General features: G+C 38.4%; 1 protein-coding gene and 2 pseudogenes across 3 annotated transcripts in view; 2 read left to right on the top strand and 1 right to left on the bottom strand.

Moving 5' to 3' along the window:
* VEGFD (vascular endothelial growth factor D) overlaps positions 1-20,531 on the bottom strand; it is a 37,215-nt gene that overhangs the window by 2,958 nt on the left and 13,726 nt on the right. The window contains exons 2-7 of one of the 3 annotated variants that reach the window (XM_039873462.1): positions 15,360-15,561; positions 11,677-11,867; positions 8,391-8,539; positions 7,052-7,152; positions 1,966-2,161; positions 605-1,260 (exon numbers count right to left, since the gene is read on the bottom strand). In XM_039873462.1, coding sequence (XP_039729396.1) covers positions 1,134-1,260; positions 1,966-2,161; positions 7,052-7,152; positions 8,391-8,539; positions 11,677-11,867; positions 15,360-15,561 — 966 coding nt within the window. In that variant the 3' untranslated portion in view covers positions 605-1,133. Of the gene's footprint in view, positions 1-604; positions 1,261-1,965; positions 2,162-7,051; positions 7,153-8,390; positions 8,540-11,676; positions 11,868-15,359; positions 15,562-20,531 lie in introns of those variants that run through there. The other 2 variants (XM_039873471.1, XM_039873480.1) reach the window with 2 other exon arrangements.
* On the top strand, positions 10,875-10,993 carry LOC120611905 (uncharacterized; annotated as a pseudogene).
* LOC120611960 (uncharacterized) lies at positions 19,136-19,253 on the top strand (annotated as a pseudogene).

Raw genomic sequence — 20,531 nt, 5'->3', positions numbered from 1 at the left:
CATCAATTAAGTTGTTTGCTAATAACTTAATTCTGTTAGCGCCGCTATGCCAAACTTTCAGTAAAGTCTACACCATCAACAAATTATTTGTGGGAATATTGGGGTCAGGGGGAAGCAAGGGGAAAAGGTTTGTGCTCCTTTCCTGGGCAGCCATGGAAGAGAGAAGAATTGGTGAATGAAAAAGGTTTGGCTATTATGGAATAACACGTGCCACATGACATTACTCACAGCAGATGAGACATGTGGCCATAAGTACTGAGATGTGAATGAGACCAAGCTGAGTGAGTACAGATATGTGGAGCCGGAGGTGGTCAGAAGAAACATACCCTCAAAGATGTCAGTGGCATCAGTGGGCTCTCCTCTGCCAAGGGACGGGCATCAAGTCAAGTTGAATCTCAAAGGAAAGACCTGCTTCCAGCTGGTTCTTGGATCACATTTATTTAACCTCGTTTAGCATCTTAAACCTTCTGCTTTCCAAAATTGGCATCGAGTTTTGTTGCGCTCATGTTTCTCCCCACACCTCCCATTTTGAAGTTCCTTTCTCTCTTTAATTTTTTTTTCTTAAAATTGAGAGTGGTAGCATATTAAATAACACAAAATTCGATAGCTTGAATAATGGTGTTTATTTTCTTTAAATACACTTAAATATGAAACAAAAGATAGTAGTTTGGTAAACTCGAAACTACAAGCTGGACAGTAATCAGAAAATCAGTGCCGATCATACAAATCGAAATCTGCATAAGAAAGAATCAGAATAATTCACAAAGAGAGTTGCAATTAGCAAAGGACTGGGAGATGATGCAAACTGTCTCATCTGCTGTGAGTAATCGGTCATGTGGCACGTGTCATTCCATGATGGCCAAACCTTTTTCATTCACCGAACAAATACAAAAGGGTTACGCAGGCTCCCTCCTCTCCATCCCTCGGTGTGCAGGGGCATATTCAATTAGAAGACATCTGTCAGTGAACCAGAGAATCCTCAGCTCGTGTTTAATGGAAGGTTGGTCTGGATTCGCATGGTAGTATGTAAAATGAAATTTATTCTAACACCTGGAAAAAAAAATGACAGCAACTTGGCAAAGCAGCATGCTGTTTAAAATGACAGGGATGGGGGATTTAAGAACAAAGCCAAATCAAGGATTTTCTTGACTGTGGAGCCCATGGGCTGCCCTTTTGTCTTTTGGAAAGCGGCAATGCTTGGCACACGCTGGTTTTGCATTTGTACACGTTCTGGTGTGAAAGGGGCATATGTCTTCACAGCTGTTGCAAAAGAAAATAAACACGAGACTTTAGAATCAAGGACTACATTCAAAGGAATAACTCTGTTCTGATTTGATTAAGTTTTCAAAGTAAATTTTCCATAGTTAGATGTCTTTCTATCATCATGGGCAGTAAACATGCAATGCAAAACATATATGACTTATTGTTGAATTGTATACTTGAAACTTATTGGAGTTTGTTAATCGATGTCACCATAATAAAAAAGTCAATTTTCCAGATATGTATTTAAAATGCCAATATAAAATCCTGAATAGTTATCCCACACGGATTTATCTATTAAAGCACACTCAGTAACCTTTAACTGTTCTAGTCATCAATCAATTTCTTGCTATATAAATCCAGTGACATCCCCCTCCTCAAAGAGAGAAAGGGAGAGATAGAGACTGAACCAAAGACCCGCCCCCAACACACAAATAATTGTTTAAATCTCATCAATTTAGCCTTTGCTTAAGATCTATAAGCCAACAACAGCAGGCAGGATTTTCTTGATTTCTCAATTCATCTTCACTCTATACACTCTTGCTTATTCCTTAGCTGCCAAACCTCTGTTTTATTATCAAAAAGGGGCTTGTGCACTGAAAAAAAAAAAATGGCTTAATAAGGAATTCCACTGAATCAAAATAGCTTTCACATTAAATGTTGATGAGTCAAGTTAAGGTGAAAATTAAAAAGACATTCATTCACCTGCAGGTGTCTGGGTGAAATATCTTATGCTTCTGACAGCAGCTCTCCAGACTCTCTTTGCACTCAATGCAACTGCAGTTTTCCGGGTGCTGGATGAGATCTCCAGGACAGGGCGTTTTACAGACACACTCGCAACGATCTTCATCAAACTTCATGTGCGGCCCGCAGAGAGCCAGTTCCTGGAGGTGAGAGTGGTCTAAACAGAAACAACAGTGTTGATCGAACAGCGGTAACGTGGCTAACGTGATCCCCATAGCGGATGTACACTTTACTTCATTCTAGAATAACCTGGATTCACGAAATGGCCTTTCCTGTAGATTTTCACCCCTAACCTTTGCACAGAGTGAAGGAGATTCACCTTTAGTTTCACGATACAAAGAGAGAAATCATAGGTTCTCCCCAGTCTGTAATTAAAATGCTATAAGCTGAATATTCTAGATAAGATTTTTTAAAGAGATTTTTAGGTTAGTGACTTGTTAAGTATCGCAATCGAGTATGAGTAATAAAATATAGGATGTCTAAGGATTATGAGTGTACTCCTTCCCAGTTTTTTGGTGAAGATTAAATGGAGAGAGGAACACAGGTATTGTAGAAAAACACCTCAGACCTTCCAGACTGCAGGGAGAAACAGTGATGTATTTCCTCACTGCACATCACAACACTGATAGAAAAGATACAACAGTGATAATGAACTTAGATTCCACAGACATGTGCTGGAAGATACATTCAGCTGAAATGGGAGAGCCTGAGAAGTTTTTGGCACACTTAGCTGACAGATACTTCTAGAAAGTATACAAAACAACTAAATAACTATGACTCCATGTCCAATTCTGATCATCGGGTTGAAATTCATTGCAAAAAATGGAAGAGAGAAACTTTGGAAGAACTTGACTATGCCACCTTAGCATTATTAAGATTTTGGAACAAAGTACACGTTTAGTTTCTTCCCTAAAACTGCTTCTCTCCAGTTTGCTCACTTAAGGAGTGGTGCCATCGCTCTTGACTCACCCGCCATATTGAGCTTAATCACCGTGTCCACCCAGTTCTGGCTCCCTGAATTTGTTCTTTCTTTTTCGTCACCACTGCTACTGCCTCAATTGAGTCAGTACTTTGTACTTTTTGTGCAGATGGCTGTCACTCATTTGCCAATAAAAGTTTTACTCCTTGAACCCATTCTCTACAAGGTTATCAAATGCAAATCTAATCACATCACTCTACTGCTTTAAGTACCTTAACATTTCCCCCTTTCTTCCACAATAAAAGCCAATTTTCCCACCAGAACATATAAGATCCTCCATGAACTGAACCCTACTCACCTCCCAGATTCCTCTCTTTTTGTTTCTCTGTCTGTCTCTTTCCTCCCCCCACCCTTTCTCTCTCTCTTGCTCGCTCTCGCTCTCTCTGTTCTATCTATACCAGATTATGGTACTTTTTGTTCCCCTGATATGCCAGGGTCCCCGTGCCTTTGGTGTTGTACTTCCCTCTGCTAGTTACCCTTTCCTCCTCTTTCCTAAATTCTGTAAGTTCAGCCAAGTGCCCTTGCCTTGTGCATATTTTCATCCTGTTTTTCTTACAGTGCTTACATTTTGCTGTTTATTTCTCTGTTTCCTCCATCAATTAAAACATCCTAAAAGTTATAGGGACCAGGTGTCATCGTTCTGGTATAAAAAGTCACTTGATAAACGTTTGTTGAGTTTATTTCGTGTAATGAAAGGGTCCTGAAGCCAGCCAGTGTACAGAGACTCTGAAGAATCACATCCAGCATTCTAAGACATTGGGTTAAACTGTATGTTCTTGCCAATATCTGGCCATCAATGATATATCAAAATAGCAACGTCATGCCATCTAATCTCACAGTTTTAACTGCTCTGTGGTTGATGATCTTTGAGGGATGATATAGAATGGATGTTAGAAAGTGAGATCTGGGGAGATTCCATTCTGAATTATGACAAGAGAAAAAAGGTGAGTTTCATAAGCCATCTGCCCAGTAAGGCAGATGTCCTTTGGGGGCAAGACGTGAATAGATCTTTAAAGGGTAGTTAAGGAGCACTTGAAAGATTTGCACGAATCACAAGGTGGCAGTAGAGACTCATTCAGAACACTTCAGGCAGGATCATCTCCATTCTTGGACGAGTGGTTCGGGGAAACAATGCACTAGGTGTTTGCTGAACTTCAACAGGGTAGTTGGCAGAGGCTGACCTCAGTCCTTCCGGCCAAGTTAAAAGTAACAGAGACTGGATGCAGGAGAACTGAGAGAAGCAACAACTAGCTTAGGGTGATACTCTGAAGTATTACATATTGATTTCAATCTCGGGGAGGTTGATGATGAAATACCAATGAACTCTGCTCCCAGCCCTGTTCCACTTATCATTTTTACCAATATAACCATGGAATTTTTCCAAGTAAAAGTTTGCAGTTGTTGCTATCTTGAGGGATTTAAATTACAGAATCGGGACTCCCTGATTTTTCTTTATTTTGGGATTGTTTGGGTTTCTTTCTTTCTTTCTTTCTTTCTTTCTTTCTTTCTTTCTTTCTTTCTTTCTTCTTCTTCTTTTTTTTTTAACAGTTTAGAGTAATGACTTGAATCTAACAAGATGAAATTAAATTGAACTTGGATTCATTAACCCCTATGTGCTCATTCAGGGAAGAGGTCATTGTAGAAAAGGCAGTTGACTTAACAGCCATGTGTGTGCAAAAGGTGTTTAGTGAACAGTAAGCTCAGTATATGTTACCAGTTTGATGAGGCTACTGCAGAGGGGACCGTGAACTTGACTCACATTAATTATGGGAGATGAAAATTAGACGTGATGGTAATCCAGGCTACCCCGTGCCTCTCACTACCATCATTGCTACGACTTCCCAAAAGGTCCCCTGCCTGTTTTCCTGCCCCGGGGCCAACCCATCCTCTTCTACACTGTTTCTGGGTTGATTTTGTTAAAATTCTAATAGATACTGTCACTCTCCTGCTTGAAGCAGTTGAATGGTTTCCCTTTACCCTTAGCATCACGTCCAAGCTGTAGGACAAAGTTCCCTGTGAACCTCTCTCCATCTACCCAGCCCCTTCCCGTTATGTCCCCATGTAGCCATGCTGAACTTCTTCCAGCACCCAGATATGCTATGTTCTTTCACCTCCAGTCCTGAGCCCTCATTCTTCCCCCTGCTCAGAGCACTTCTCTCCTTCCCCTCTACTCTTTCCACCCCCAGCACTCAAGTGTATCGCTGACTCCCTCCCCAGGAATTACCTGTAGCAGAAAGAGACAGCCTCACCCAAGGTTACGTCCTCTCCCCTCCCTAGGCAGCCCAGATTCAATGACCAGTCCAGAGGACCCAGCCTCTTTGCCTTGATTTGGGACATCCCGCCCCCCACAAGGGCCGGTCCAGATTCAGCTCCCCATGGGATTGGCTGACACCTCTTAGCCACCGCAATGCAGTTCAAATTCTCCCTCTGCCCAGTCTTGACTCCATCGCACATTTTAATCCATTATGCCTGTAAGGAAACCTCCTGAGCACAAATCTCCCAGAAATTGTGCACCAGAGAAATCTCAACTAGAACAGCCTTTAAGCTCAATGTATATTGCCTCCCACAATGACCTTCTAACATTATTAAAAAATGAGTCACATGGACAAAGAATTATATTCATTTTACATGGCTCTATAAAGCAAAACCGGAACCAATGAGTTTGATGCTCTAGAGCTGGTAGCTCTAAGACAAAGTTCCCTGTGGTAGCTCTAAGTCCAAACTGATATGTGCTGTAAGTATAAAGTACACACTGGGTTTCAAAGACTCAGCACAAAAAAATGAGGATATCTCAGTAATTTTATATTGATTGCATGTTAAAATGATACTATCCTTGATATATTGGATTAAATAAAGTAGATGCAAATTCATTTCACTTGTTTCTTTTGACCCTTTAGTGTGAATATTATAAAATGTTAAGTTACATATGTGACTCTCACTGTAATTCCATTGGACAGTCCTGTTCTGGAGAGAGGTTTAGGTTCAACATAGTTTACTAGCAACGAGAGTGTAGCCAGAGTAACTGAGCTGCCTCGGTGGGTGGCGAGGTTCCCCACGACTGATGTATATTCTAAGAGATGATGGCCGAACACTTGGTGGGAAGGACGTAGATGACATTCGAGATCTGCATGGGCATTTATACTACATGAACTTTAAGTTCCCTTTAAACCCTGGGTTGAACTTTCAGGAAAACATTTAGAAGGGAGCTGAGAGACAGAAATACTGGAAGTAGGGTGTTACTTATGGTTTCTGGGGACAGATTCCTTAGAATTTCATCTTTAACTAGTCTTGCTTGTAGATCAATGTTTAAAACAAGCAAAGTTCAAATCGCATGATTCCTTGCAATTTATTTTTCAGCGGAATCATGTCAAGTTCTTTAGGAAATAAACAAAAAATGCATTCATTTTCAGCCAAATGTTCATCACTAAAAATCATAGCATTATGAGTTATGAGCAGTGATGATCACCTATCTCATTTGGTTCCCACCTCCTCTTAGCCCAATAACTGTGTTTTGCTTTAACTTTGCCTTAGTTGCAGAAAGAGTTTTCTCTTAATCCCACTTCCCCCCATATTATTGGCATGTTTTCACATGACACAGTTAAAAGAAACCGACAGGTCCAAAATTACTTTATGTTCTGGTGAGAACTGTATACAAATAAATTAGTGTTTAGTTCTAAAATGGCTTTCATTAAAGGTTACCATCCCCTTTCAAATTCAATGTTTTGGGATGCTCTAATTACTTTGGGCTTTTCCTCGAGATTACAAAGCAGATGATGCATTGGTGGACCTACGATATAATTATAGTATAGAGGGTTCTGGGATCTGACTGCTTCTTTCACTCTTAGCTGTGAGACCTTGAGAAAATTACTAGATATCTTAGTGTATCCATTTTGTAATTGTAAAAAAAGGAGATAATGATAGTACATTACAGGATTATTGTGAGAGTATAATGAGTATATACATACAAAAGACTTTCAACATTGTCTGGCCATAGTAAGCACTCAATAAATGTTAGTTGCTACTGTTATTTTTATTATTACTATTATTATTTCACATTGCTCTCATTACCTTCCATTCCAGGAAGTGGATTCTCGTCCTGTAAAACACATTTACATGTGTTGCTATCCCACAGCATGTCAATAGGACAGAGTTGCTTGGAATGGGAACAGCTAAGAAAAGAAAAAAATTTTTTTTTAATCTTTCAAAGGCATTCAGACCTTTGGAACTTTTTTTTTTAAGTGTCAAACAAATTTCTGAGGGGAGAATAGTTACGATTTTTAAGGAGCTTAATTCATATTTATGAACTAACTGTATGCTATTAGATAGTAATTCTGTAATTACAAATATTCTATTTAGAAACCTTTGGAAACTAAACTGTAATTTTGGAAAGTTATAATCTTTTAAAGAAGATTGGCGCTAAAACGATGTAAATGAGATGACACCAGAACTTGTTTACCAAAAGTAAATATTGTTCTAACATACAACCTAAGCATTATCTTCTTTAAAATGGAGATAAAGACATTGGCCAGCACAGCGGGACCATCTTGAGGATAAATGTTTTACACATATATATATATATATATATGAGCTTTCTTTTCTGCTTGAGAAAAGTTGAGGCGTCTTCTTGGCTCAGTGTTAATTAACACTTAAGCACCCGCTCACGCCTTCGCTCACCACTTACACATGCGTTTACTGCTTTACGTTCGTAAGATCTAAGTACCCAACTTAGTCACTTTATGTTTTCGCTCAGTGCTTGTAACTTGTCCTTTATTTGTTTCTCAATCTTTTGTTCCAAATCAGTGATTCTTACCTTCGATTTCAGACCACTTAGGTGTGTCACAATTTGTATCACAAAGAATCACAAAATACTCTCAAGGAAATTTCAAAGTCGAGTTAATTTTAAGTCGCTTTAATTTAAAATAAGAATTTTCCATTTGGTAATATTAAGAGGAAGGGTTAGAAAATTGCCAAACTCAGATGCAGATAGTTTTGCCACTCTTCAGTGATTCAAGGAACCTTTTATTTCTTCCTAATTTGGGGACTGAAATGTATAAACAGCCTGAAATGAGTTTTATCTAATGCTTGTTCTGGAATGAGGGAACATGTGCCAGTTTGAGGCTGGAATAAAGTTTTACAACTGCATTAGACTGTGTGTATTAATAACAGTGGTGTCCACAAGTAGACTGGTTGAGTTCACAACCGCCGAGTTTTCTGGGCCTACTGCAAGGTACGTCTAACAGCTAATAAAAAAAATATATTTGCCAAAGAGTTATTACCAGTAGATCTGGGTTAGAAGCTAAAAGACGAAGAACTTGAAGAGAAAGTGATGACTCTATAATTAATTATCCTCCACAAACAGCTCTGGCAGAGGGAAAAACAAGTATAATTGGGTACAAGAGATGCTTACCGATCTTCTTCTGGGACCTGGATGGATCTTCTGATAATGGAGTATGGATGGCGGGGAGCCGTCGATAAACACTTACAACCTGTGTGATTGGCAACTTTAACAGGCACTAACTCGGGTACTGATGTCAAAGGCACTGATATCTCAAAGAGCTAGAGTAGAGAAAGATAACCATAATACATACATATTTTTAAAATAATAATTTCTACGAGTCTGCATTTTTGCCTTTGTCTTTTATGGTAATGACTTCAACCAAGTTGTCCATTAAGAACAGAACTAATAAGGATTTAGGCTGGCATGGAGGAAAGAATGCTGAATGGAGGGAGTGAGGAGACCAGGGGTTTATCCAACTTTACCAAGTATTTAAGCTCGGTCAAACCTCTTCACTTTTCTATGTCAGTGGTATCCTTGTAAAATGGCCCATTAGTCCCTGCTCCAGCTTTATATTTGAGTGTAAACAGGTAGGAATAAATGAAATTATAGTTATGAGGTTTGAGACCATGGTGGCTAGATTCTTGTTCGAAACACTTCTCATACCATTTCTGTTGAAGGAATATAGTTTCCTGTTCCTTGACTTTAGACTTGGCCATGTGACTTGCTTTGGCCAATAGAATGTTAGCAGACATGATACAACTACAAACTTGAACCGTGGCTGCTTTGTGGGGCTTGTTTTCTCATGTGTATGCTGTAGCCATGAGAAGAGCATGATGTGGTAAGGCTTTCTGGTCCAAGGGATAAGAAACACAGGGAACAGACCTGGACTCAACCCGCAGCTTGGAGTCAAGCCTAGCCAAGCCCATTCTAAACTAACTGAACCTCAGATACGTATATGAAAATAAGTCTTTGTTGTTTGGAGGCCCTGAGTTTCAGGGTGTTTATTAAGCAGCATTACATAGTAATAACTGACAGATACAAGGTGATCATGCCCAACCACTTAATTATGAATAACATGAATATCATTCTATGTTTCTATATGCCTGGCCTCATTGAGTATTGTTATACTAATTCATTTACGCTTCAAAACAACATGATAGGGTGGGTTGTTTTTTTTTTAATTATCCTCCCTGCCCTCTATGGGTGAAGAAACAGATGTACAGAGAAGTTATATCACTCACCTAAGGCCACATAACTATTAATTGGAAGAGTGTAGGTTTGAACCCAGGTATCCTATTATAGAGCCAGAGGTGATACTCTTAAGAATATACCTTATTACTTTTTGGAATGAAATTGCTTCGACCGGAAGAAGCAATATGGGAATCCTGGCAAGTAGAATTTAGAGAAATGTCAATTACTTTGTTTCTATAGTGGTTCTGTGATGTATGGACACATTTGAACTTGATTTAATGCTCTTTCCATTCAATCACCATTCCATATAGTCCTTACTACATATTCATTTATTCACTTTGTTTGTAAGAGATATTTCATCTAATACACCATAACTGAGATGACAAGTAGTTAGAAAAAAAAAACACTATTAAAATGTTCAAATATGCATATTTGGCAAGAAAAACTGCTGTACACTTATACTTAAGTGCATTCTTTAAAACTAATCATTTGTTGAGTACAACAATCAAAATAAAATACTCGACTCTCTATTAAGTGGAAACAATCCATTAAAGTTGTGTTTATTCCGACCTTTTAATATATAATGGAACTTCCACGAGTTTAAGAGAGTGTTTTTAGAGTGTTTACTTTGCATAAACTTCATCTTCTTGCGAAATTTTTCAGCTATGCTCTAGGGGATAACACGGTCATGAACTAAAGCCTCTTATATTATGCAAGATTCGTTTCTACTGACATTTGATGCTTAGCCATAGTTATGTTATTTTTGATCTGATTATCAAATAGTAGAGGTCAGAATTTTTATAAGTTCCAAAATTCTCTAAAAGGATTTAGACAAAGAAACTATAGTTTAGGGGGCTATTTTAGGGTATAGGGGGAACAAAATTAAGAATAAGTTAACCTATTACCAAACAAATCAGTATTCCATTCTTTCCATCCAATTAAGAAAATTACATCACATGGATCTATTTGGTGCATATGTAATTTTATGGTACTATTATATAAATATTGCATATCCGTATACAGGAGAACAGACTATATAGGCAAATATGACAATTAAATGAATATATCAACATGCATGAGGAATTTGCAACACAGAATCAAAAGCAATGTAGTTTGACTTACAGCTTTTTAATGTTTTCCTAAGTTTGTTATTGTTGCTTCTCTATGCCACATTTACTACATTTTACAACAATACGGTAACGGCAAAAAGGAAAAACTTATCTACAGAACAAAAGAGATTTTATAAAATGGAGAAGGAAGAGTTATTTTTTTTCACGGGACTGCAGAATTACTTCTAAAGGTCTTTTGTGCTAGATATTCTCCATTTGCCACTCCAAAGATGCCATCCTCTCTCCTTCCTTCCCCACTGGGATCTGTGTCCCAGGACGCTGACCTCCATGGACTGCATCTCTAGTTCCTCTTGTCTACGGCCTCGCCACCTTGAACGCGCCCGATCTCTTCTGATCTCTGGAGCTAAGCAGGGTCGGGCCTGGTTAGTACTTAGATGGGAGACCACCTAGGAAGACCAGGTACTGAAGGCGTTTAAAATAATAATAATAATAGTAGTAGTAGTAGTAGTAGTAGTAGTAGTAGTAGTAGTAGTAGTAGTAGTTACTCTTGCCTCCTCCACTCGCTGCCCCCAACTCCTTGCCAGGCTAAGGGTTGGCAGCGGCCAGTCCAGCTGCCCTCTTTTCCACTTTCTCTCTGGGTCCCATAATGGCTCCATCTCCTTGCCCCTTCAGTCCAAAGGTGGGAACAGCTCCCCCTTTTTGCTAGCTCTGGGCACTGCACCAGCCCTTCCTCCTTCCCCTAACCCAGTCCACGCCCTTCCGTGAACTCTTTTCAGTCACTCCATTTGAACGACACAGAACCTAACTAACACACAAGGCAGTGCAGCTGTCTTCGTTCCTTTTAACACCTGTTCTAGTAACTTCCATACGATTTTCTGATTCTTTACATTATAGTGTCAGAGAAACAGTAACCGATAAGAGTTCAGGCTCTGGAGTCTCGCAGACCTGGATCTGAATCGCAGCTCTTCCATAAGCTACTTCTCTGAGCCTCAGTTTCCTCATTTATAAAGAAGGATAATCAGACGCCCTTTTAGCTTATTTCAGGGGTTAAATGAGACAACGCACATATAGTATTGGCAATGAGCTTAGCTGCAGCTGTCAACACTATCGTCATCAGGGCTTCGGAGAGGGCTCACCTACTGATGTCCTCATACCTGTTTGGAAACGTACGATGTGCTCGTGTTCATACAGATGAGGCTCTCTTCGTTGCAGCAGCCGCCACACCGGAACACGTTCACGCAGGGAGGCTTGAAGAACCTGTTGGTGCTCCTCCCCAGCTCACTGGCGACCTCCACGCACGTCTCTCTAGGGCTGCACTGAGTTCTTTGCCATTCCTCATCTATAACTGCAGGGAGGAAGATCATTGGGGCCAGCAGAAGACACGGCCCTGACATGCCAGCGTGAGCCAGGCTGATGCTGGACACAGGCACTTCACATGTGTAGTGCTGGTTTATTTCACTAGATGGATATTTTTGGTCACTCCTTTAACCAAAGATTGTTTTCAGAAAAATTAAAACCCAAATCTGTGTTCCTTCCTGTGTATATAACGCCTTTATAGAATATGCTTTTATTTTTCTTTGGTGAAGAACACCATATCCTGTCTATAACCACACTGGGTACATCTGGAGAAGTTGGCTAATAAGGAAGAAATGGAAGCATGTAAAGAAATAACGTGTAAGTGTTATTTATTAAGCAATTTACGACACAGCTGAATAGCATTGCTTCTACTTGAAGCCAGGAGTGGGTAGGTTTTAGCACCATCAAGGAGTATATTTCTGTTGGTCGCTTAAGTAACTACAGTATGATTCAAACCTGGCAAACACACAAATGGAAATAATCTTTTATCAAGTGAGAGTTTTCTTATTTACAAGTGCCAGGGCTGACATTTATATAAAATGATGAAATAAGATGTTTCATTTTGATGGAGGGAGCAATATTTTGGCCATTCTAGCAAATTTAAGAAAAAGAAACAAGCCTCTGAGAATAAAAAAAACATTATATACGATCTCATAAAACAGTACTTGCTTTTCTCTCAGTTTATTTTTTTTTTAGTTATATTTGAAACTTCAATAATGTTGTATAGCCTTTCTATGGATGTTCTGGGGAAATAATTCAATTTTACAATAAAGACATTTCAACGCCCTCTTTCAGCTGGCCACGGAACTGTAGAGTTTATATGAAGAGAGTACAGCAAAAGTAATGGGATACCACTTCTATGATTATATTAAAAAAGATTATGACTTCCATCTTGCCAGCAGTCTCTATTTCTTGCTAGGATTCCTCTCTCTTCCTCTTTTCTTTATGGCTTGCAGGCATCGATGAAGCAAGCTGTCATGTTGCAAAGGTTGCAAAGGAACTGAGGGTGGGCTCTGGCCAACAGCCAGTGAGGAAATGGAACCCTCCGTGCTACAGCCTGTGAAGAACTAAGTCCTGCCAACAACCACTGACTGAACTTGGAGGCACATTCTGCCTCAGTTGAGCCTTGAGATGCGGCCTGCGGCCCAAGGGGACACCTTGACTGTAGCCTCTACAGAGACCTTGAAGGAGAGACATCGATCTAGGCCATGTGTGCATTTATGACCCACAGAAACCGTGACGTAAAAAATGTTGTTTTAAGAAGCTGAATTTTGGGGTAATGTGTTATGCTGCAACAGATAAGCTCTTCTCCGTTTTTACTCCATCTTTAAAAATTTGTATTGGTCTCTCACCAGATTATTCTGAATTCCTGTATATGTGAACAAGTTCCCACTAGAAGAGACAGAATTTCTGTAGATATATTATCATTGGAAATGTGACTCTAGTCTCTAAATTAGTCCCTTAAAACATCTTTCCATATCCTTTTTCCCCCCTTAATCTCAATTTTCCTCATCTGTTACATTTTCAATCACTGAAAACACAAAATACAACATGTTGGCCAGCTGAGAAACACTGTATACACGATACAATTTGCTTAAACTCTGTTTTTTTTTTCGAAATAAAATCTATCCTAAGAAACTTTTTAAAGTTTCTGATTTTGAATGTTTATATAAAGACCCTGAAGGCTGTAAGCATAAGAGATAAATTACCCCATGAGGTGTTAATATGGGTATTATTTAATTCACTATTATAAATCACAAATCTTGTAAAAAACAAATAATTGACTTGTAAAAATATTCGTTTAAAATTCTACGTAAATGTTGCTTTCCATTTGCTTTTTCATATATAAAATTAAGTTTTGAAAGTTGGAATGGTAAGATTTTAGTCAAAATTGTGTGGAACTATAACCAGTGCCACTGAATAAAGACTTTATAACCCTACTATTCTTTACTGCGGCCCAACAGAGCTGTTCTGTCTCCAAGATTACCCTGGAAGCCATGAGAGAGAGCTAGTAACAAGTTATAATTGATGTAACAAACCCATATGATAATTAATGGCTTCTAACTTAGTAAGAACTGCAGATGATTTCCCACGTAGAGACATTTTAGAGGTTTTTTTATGTTTCTTAAAAACAGTTTTTTACTTTTTTTTATGGTATCCTCCTTAGAAATGTCAACGTCACTGACTTTTTTTTGGTCACCTAGTCTGGGTTTTATGGTAATGCTTGTCTACCTCCACCTTCACAGAGTATCTCCAGGGCCTCCTCAGGCCTTCAGACAAGTAATCTGATTAACGGCTTAGAGATCTCAGGTGTGGTCTGACTCCTTTGCTTTCATGAAGTCCTTGCTAATTCACCACATAGAAACAACTAGAGCTACAAACCTGTGGCTAACTGGGCTCTAGGCCATGGTTTCAACGACCTCAACTCATTTGATACCCAATCATACACACGAGCACAAAGAATTCTCTTTGCACTCCTGCCCACAGTGCAGCCAAGGGATTTATCCCTGCCTATGCACAGCCTTTCCCACAGCCAATGACAGCAGCCTATGCAACATCATCATCTTTTTACAAATGCAAAAGTACATACATACATACATACATACATACAACTCTAGAAAGAAAGAAAAGAATAATTTTGGCTTAGTGGTCAATTTGAATTATGCAATAGATATAATCTGTTACCAAGTAATCATATCTTAATCAAATCTAAAATGCTAGATCAATGATGCCACAGTGGCGTCTTGTGTTGTTTTGATACGTCATCGAAAATGTTAAATGCCTAATCAGAGGCTACATAACTTTATCTGGCAAGCATTTTATTCGTTAGGGCACATTACATACAGACGATGGTTTTCTTATAAAGAACTGCCATAATTTACAAGAGAACGATCATTCTCTTTATTTCAAATTATGTTTTCTAGTCTGTAGTTTGGATGCTTTCATCTAGAGAGCTTCTCATCCGTTTCTCCCCTAGTAATACCAGTACGCATTGTTACAGCTCACCTTCCAACTTCAACTTTTCATTTTTACTAAAAAAAAAAATCACAGAATTTTGAATAAGAAAGCTATACCTCATCAATTAGTTTTTATCCATGTATGTATGGCTATAGAATGTTCCTTGTTGATGAATACCTAGGTTTTATTTTTTGAGTAAGCCCAATGATTTTCTTTCTATTAAGAACCATCTTTCTAGGTTTGTTTTACCCTCACGACTTTGAGTCAAATATATTCTTATATTTTGAAATGTTTTTTTGTGTTGTTGTTGTTTTTTTTTAAATATCAAAATCATTGAATCTATTTTCATGCAGAGCAGACGTAAGAAACCAGGATTCTCCAGGAACAACAAAACTATGAAATCGAAGACCCCCTAATCCTCTCCCTGCCACACGCCTGCCCTGTTCAAACTTTTGGAAGAGGTTGGTGCATTTGTTACTCTCGGAGAAAGAGCAAGAATTGGCCTCCACACACATACACCTACCTTTTAGAGTTTCAACGTCATAGAAAGTTGCCGCAAACCTAGTGGACCTGTGGGATGCTGAGCGAGAGTCCGTGCTGCTAAAACTCTTCAGCTTTAGTCGGCATCTCCATAGCTTCCAGTCCTCGAAGTGTGTGATACGCAGCAGTTCCTCCAAACCAGAAGCCGCCTTAATCTGTTGTTCAGATTGTTCTAACATTGACTGCTTAAAAAAAAATATACTGGTTTAAAAGCAAGTTACTAAAGTGTGAGTTTGTCTGATAACCTTCCTTGCTAACACTTAAACATGTAAATAGGGCTGAAAAGAAATTAGAGAGGTGATTCAAATGTACACCAGTACCTAGGAAAAATGACATCTGGTATTTTTGATTCATATTTTGCTCACTCATGATTGAATCGAAGGAATTATTCTCCCTGGATCCTTAGAACATTTAAAAACAATATCATAGTGGGTTGAATGGTGGACTTCAAAATGATATGTCTATGTCCAAACTGCCAGAACCTGTGAATGTGACTTTATTTGGGAAAAGGATCTTTGCAGATGTAATGAAGTTAAGAATCTTGAGATGAGAGCCCCTGGATTATCCAGGTGGCCCCTACATACAAAGATAAGCGTCTTTATAAGAGATACGAGGGAAAGCCAAAAGGTAGAGATGTCCCGAAGCCACTAGAAGCTAGAAGAGGCAAGGAAGGATCCTCTTCGAGAGTCTTTGAGGGGGCAGAGTCCTGATGACACCTTGATTTTGGAATTCTGGATTCCAGAACTGTGAGAGAATAAATTTCTGTTATTTTAAGCCACCAAGTTTGTGATAATTTGGTACAGCAGCCACAGGAAACTACTAGATTTTTAAATCATAATATTTTTGTGACAAGAGCCAAGGACAATTGTTTTCATCTCTGTTATTTGTTTGAGAAACTGACCCAGAAAGTCCTGGGGACCCTGTCTACAGTTGTACAATAAAGACTGTAAGATCCTGATAACCTGAAATTTCTAACTTTTAACCCTCTGATAAAATACATTATTGGCATTTATGTTAAAAATGTGCTTTTCTCACAGTTGCACAAACTGTATTGATTGATATAATGCCTGGATTTGTGAGAAAAAAGACTCAGCCAATAAAAGATTTAGTATGTAGTCTATATTGTTCAAAATTAGGGGCTTGGTTATATAAATAACGATATATGTATACAATGAAATACTATGTGATCGTCAAAACCAATGATGTAGATGTCTATCGGGACAAAATGAATCTACATCATTCATCAATGTTTGGGGAGTAGGATTTTTTCTTTTTAGATATGATGATGGATACTGAGGTGTCCAAAAGCAGATGCTCAGAAGAGCAAGTGTGGCCCAAGTCATGTACGATTTAGCTCTATCTCTTTTCAAATTATTTGTGTGTATATAATGTACATCATATATAAACAATTAATCATTGTTAATTAATCACATATCTATAATTAAAAACATATATATATATCTGGAAGGATACATATGAAAATATAAACAATAGCTAATTCTCTAGATCAGGGGTTGTCAAACTACAGTCTGTTTTAATAAAGTTTTATTGGAACACAGCCATGTCCATTCATTTACATAGTGCCTATGGCTGCTTTCATCATTCTACAATGGCAGAGCTGAGAAGTCGAGAGAGAAAGACTTTCATAGCAGTTTCAACCTGAGGCCACTTATCTTTTTAAAATTTCGATTTTCCCAGTCATTGTATTTTTCATTTTTCCATGTATTATTATATTGTCTCTATTCCTTTTTGAAATACTTATCAGACATATAGTGGAGCCTTTAAATGATCTCACATATCTATTAAATGTGCTTTCATATTTATCTATTTTTTTCTCCCTTCATTTCTCTTGAATGTGTATGGGTAAATTGACTGGTTCATGTCCTCAGTCACCAATTCTCCAATTGTGTGAGTTTAGAGTTTATTTTGTTAAGTTTTTAATTTTAATCATATTTCTAATTTCGAAAATTTCTACTTCATTCTCTTTCCTATCTGCTTTTTGTTTCATTTCCGTGTTTTTCCCAATTTGTCATTTTATTTTATGAATATCATTCCTTTCTTTATGTTCTGAGAGTCCTAAATACTTTAAGTATTTCTTCGAATTGTTTTATATTTTAACCTCACAATACGATTTATATCCTAATTACTCATTTTATTGGCCGACTTTCTTACTAATAATTACTTCTATGTGCTTTGGAATTTTGTTTAGTTTCTTCTTTATTGGGAGATTCATTTTTCTTTCTAGTCTTTCTGCATCATTGAAAAGTTCTGCGGTCATACCCCCTGACTTGCAGGGCCCTGAATCCAGAAACTTATTGAGTATTTATGATTCAGGGATGACCTTAGCTCAAGTCCTGGTTGCAAGAAAGTATCTGCTCCCTCTTTTGCCTCTAATAAAGTAGTTTCATAGAAGACACAGCTCCAGGCAACAATGAGCAGTGACTCTTCCTTCCTCTTTCATGAATCTGATGTAGTGCACTCATGGAGCCCATGACCCATTGGAGCCCATGATCCATTGGAGCTGAACTCTTGGCAGCCCCAGACTCAGAGTCCATCAGTTCTGCAGCTTCAGCTTCATGTTTTTCTAAAATTTCTTTTTATTGAGATATAATTGACACATAGCATGGTATAAGTTTAAGGTGTATGACGTGTTGTTTTTTTCAGCTTCGTGGTTTTGGTACCAGTTCTGCAAATGTTTGCCATCTGCAGATATTGGCCACCAATTTTATATTGCATCTATCATTGCTATGGACAACAAAAGATCTCGAAGCATGAATTCAGGAGGTTATCTTTCTTGGAAGTTCAGATGTGAGCATGTGCGTGTGTGTGTGTGTGTGTGTGTGTGCATGTTTTTAATAAAGGTGGGAGAAACTCGAACATGTTTAAGAGCTGAGGGGAAGAGCCAACAGAGAAAAAGAAACTGAACGAATACGCAAGAGAGATAAAGCAGGAACCTAGAGGGGTTGGTTTAATATAAGTTCCAGAGATAAGAGGACACAGGATGGATGGATGAGAGTGTCACCCTCTGAAGCGGGAGGCTTGTAGAGAATGACACGGGTCTGTTGACAGCAGGACTGCTTGGGACCTATGATTTCTAACTTATCTGTAAAGTTTGAATTCAGGCAATTTTCTGGGAGCGAGGGGAGGAGGAAGCTTGAAGAGCATAGACAGGGTTTGCGGAACAGGTGTTGAATTAAAGCAGCGTTCCACAGCTTCTTCATTTAAAGAATTCTGGGGACGAAATGGAATAATTAATTGCTAATGTCTCTAGCAACTCTGAAATTCGATGATTCTCCATTAAGGCTCAGTTGTCAATAGTCTCTCTTTTCCTGATTATTCATTGCCTCTTTTCTAGTTGGGTAGTATAATTACTTCACATTTAATTCAATCTTTAAATAAAATTTTGTTACAACACTGCTTCCATATGAAAATAATGAAACCAATCAAATAGCTTTTTAAGTGTTTAAAAATTGTACTATACTGGAATAATTTTTATTTATTGAGACAAATTTCATTCAATATCATCCATAAATACAGACTGATGTATGGCTTCTTAGTTGCTGCGGTTTCAATTCAATCTCAGAAATATTTTTAAACTATCCAATTGTGAGAACTCGGGAGAGAATATCAAATCTCTGGATTGAATTAAGGTATTAAATGACCCATGTGACGTGCTTCATCGTTTAAAAAAATGCACTGTTTACTCAAACTGAGTTATTTAAGCATCCTTTAAGCCTCATCATTTAAAACCCAGTTTGGGTCTATGGCCATGCCACCCCGAACAAGTCCGCTCTGTCTGATCTTGGAAGCTAAGCAGGGTCGGGCCTGGTTAGTACTTGGATGGGAGACCACCTAGGAAGACCAGGTGCTGTAGGCGTAAAAAAATAAATAAATAAAATAAGGGATTGTAAGCTGACAAGGTCCTTGCAATCTGTGAGGTCAACCAAGGGTTGCTTTGCCTGAAAAATAAATAAGAAAAAATAAAAAATAAAACCTAGCTTGGAACAATTGAGAAATTTCAGACAATCCTTTTGTTATTACAAGTACAAGTACTAAAAACTCAACATAAGTAGAAACCTGACAACTAATTCATCGTGGGGCATATGTTTACAAAGCATCGAGAACAGTGGTTTGTTTCCAATGGGCTTTCTGCACTGGTTGATTTTGCTTGGGCAAGACAAAAATTATAATTAAAAAGTATAAATATAGTCCCAAATACATATTTAAGTCATTGATTTCAGTGGTTTTAACTACCAAACCTTTGCCAAGTAAGTTGCTCGTAATTTCTATTTTCTAATGGAAGTGCTAATTAAAACTAAAATAATTAAAAAGTAGTCAGCAAGAGGAAGTGAAGCAGGGTTACCAGACTCTGTTTTTTATTACAGCAGCTTTTTTTTTTTTGGTGATTAATCCAAGACTGTTAGCAATTTTACTCCTAAATAATAAATCATTCTCCAATGTCCTAGCTACCCTAGGCTAGTTGCTAAATTGTGAGGCTTAAGGTCTTTAGAATGTGATTTTACCATTTTTTGAATGTATACTGCTTTCTGTGGTATAAGATAAAAGACCGCCATTTCTATTTTTGTTCATTTCTAAGTTCACATAGTATTCTCCCTTGAGGAAGCATGAGGATCTCCATAGCTCAAGCTCAGGCAGTAATCTAGGCCAAGTATGACTAAGTAAGATAAGATGGCAGGCAAGATGTCTGGAAAGGTACGGTGGCTGGGTTTGTAGGAGAAACTTGGAAGTGTCCATGTTGTGGAGAAATCAATGGCCTTCTGTATCCTACTAATTTTAAGTCTAAAATCCCATCCCCTCTGCCCCTCCACCAAGTATCTAGACAAGTAATACTTTCAAGGGGTGAACAAAGGCATGATTTGGGGATATCAAGGAGCTCCACTGGAAAAAAAAAAAACAGTAGGAGGTTGACTCTGGTTGGGCACAGAGCAGGTTTAAGAGTGAAGGGACTGGCAAGTAAAAGTAGGAAGAGGGGCTGGTGCAATGAGGTACCACTTCACAGTCACTAAGACGACTATAGTCAAAAACACTCACGATTTCAAGTGTTGTCAGGGATATGGAGCAACGGGAATCCTCGCACATTGCTGATGGGCTTGTAAAATGGTGCTGTGACTTTGGGAAAGAATTCGGTGGTTTT

This window comes from Pteropus medius, unplaced genomic scaffold (genome assembly GCF_902729225.1).
Source record: "Pteropus medius unplaced genomic scaffold, Ma_sr-lr_union100, whole genome shotgun sequence".
NCBI classification, from domain to species: domain Eukaryota; kingdom Metazoa; phylum Chordata; class Mammalia; order Chiroptera; family Pteropodidae; genus Pteropus; species Pteropus medius.
The sequence above is the reverse complement of the archived record's forward strand: the minus strand, read 5'-3'. Positions and strand labels throughout refer to the sequence as shown.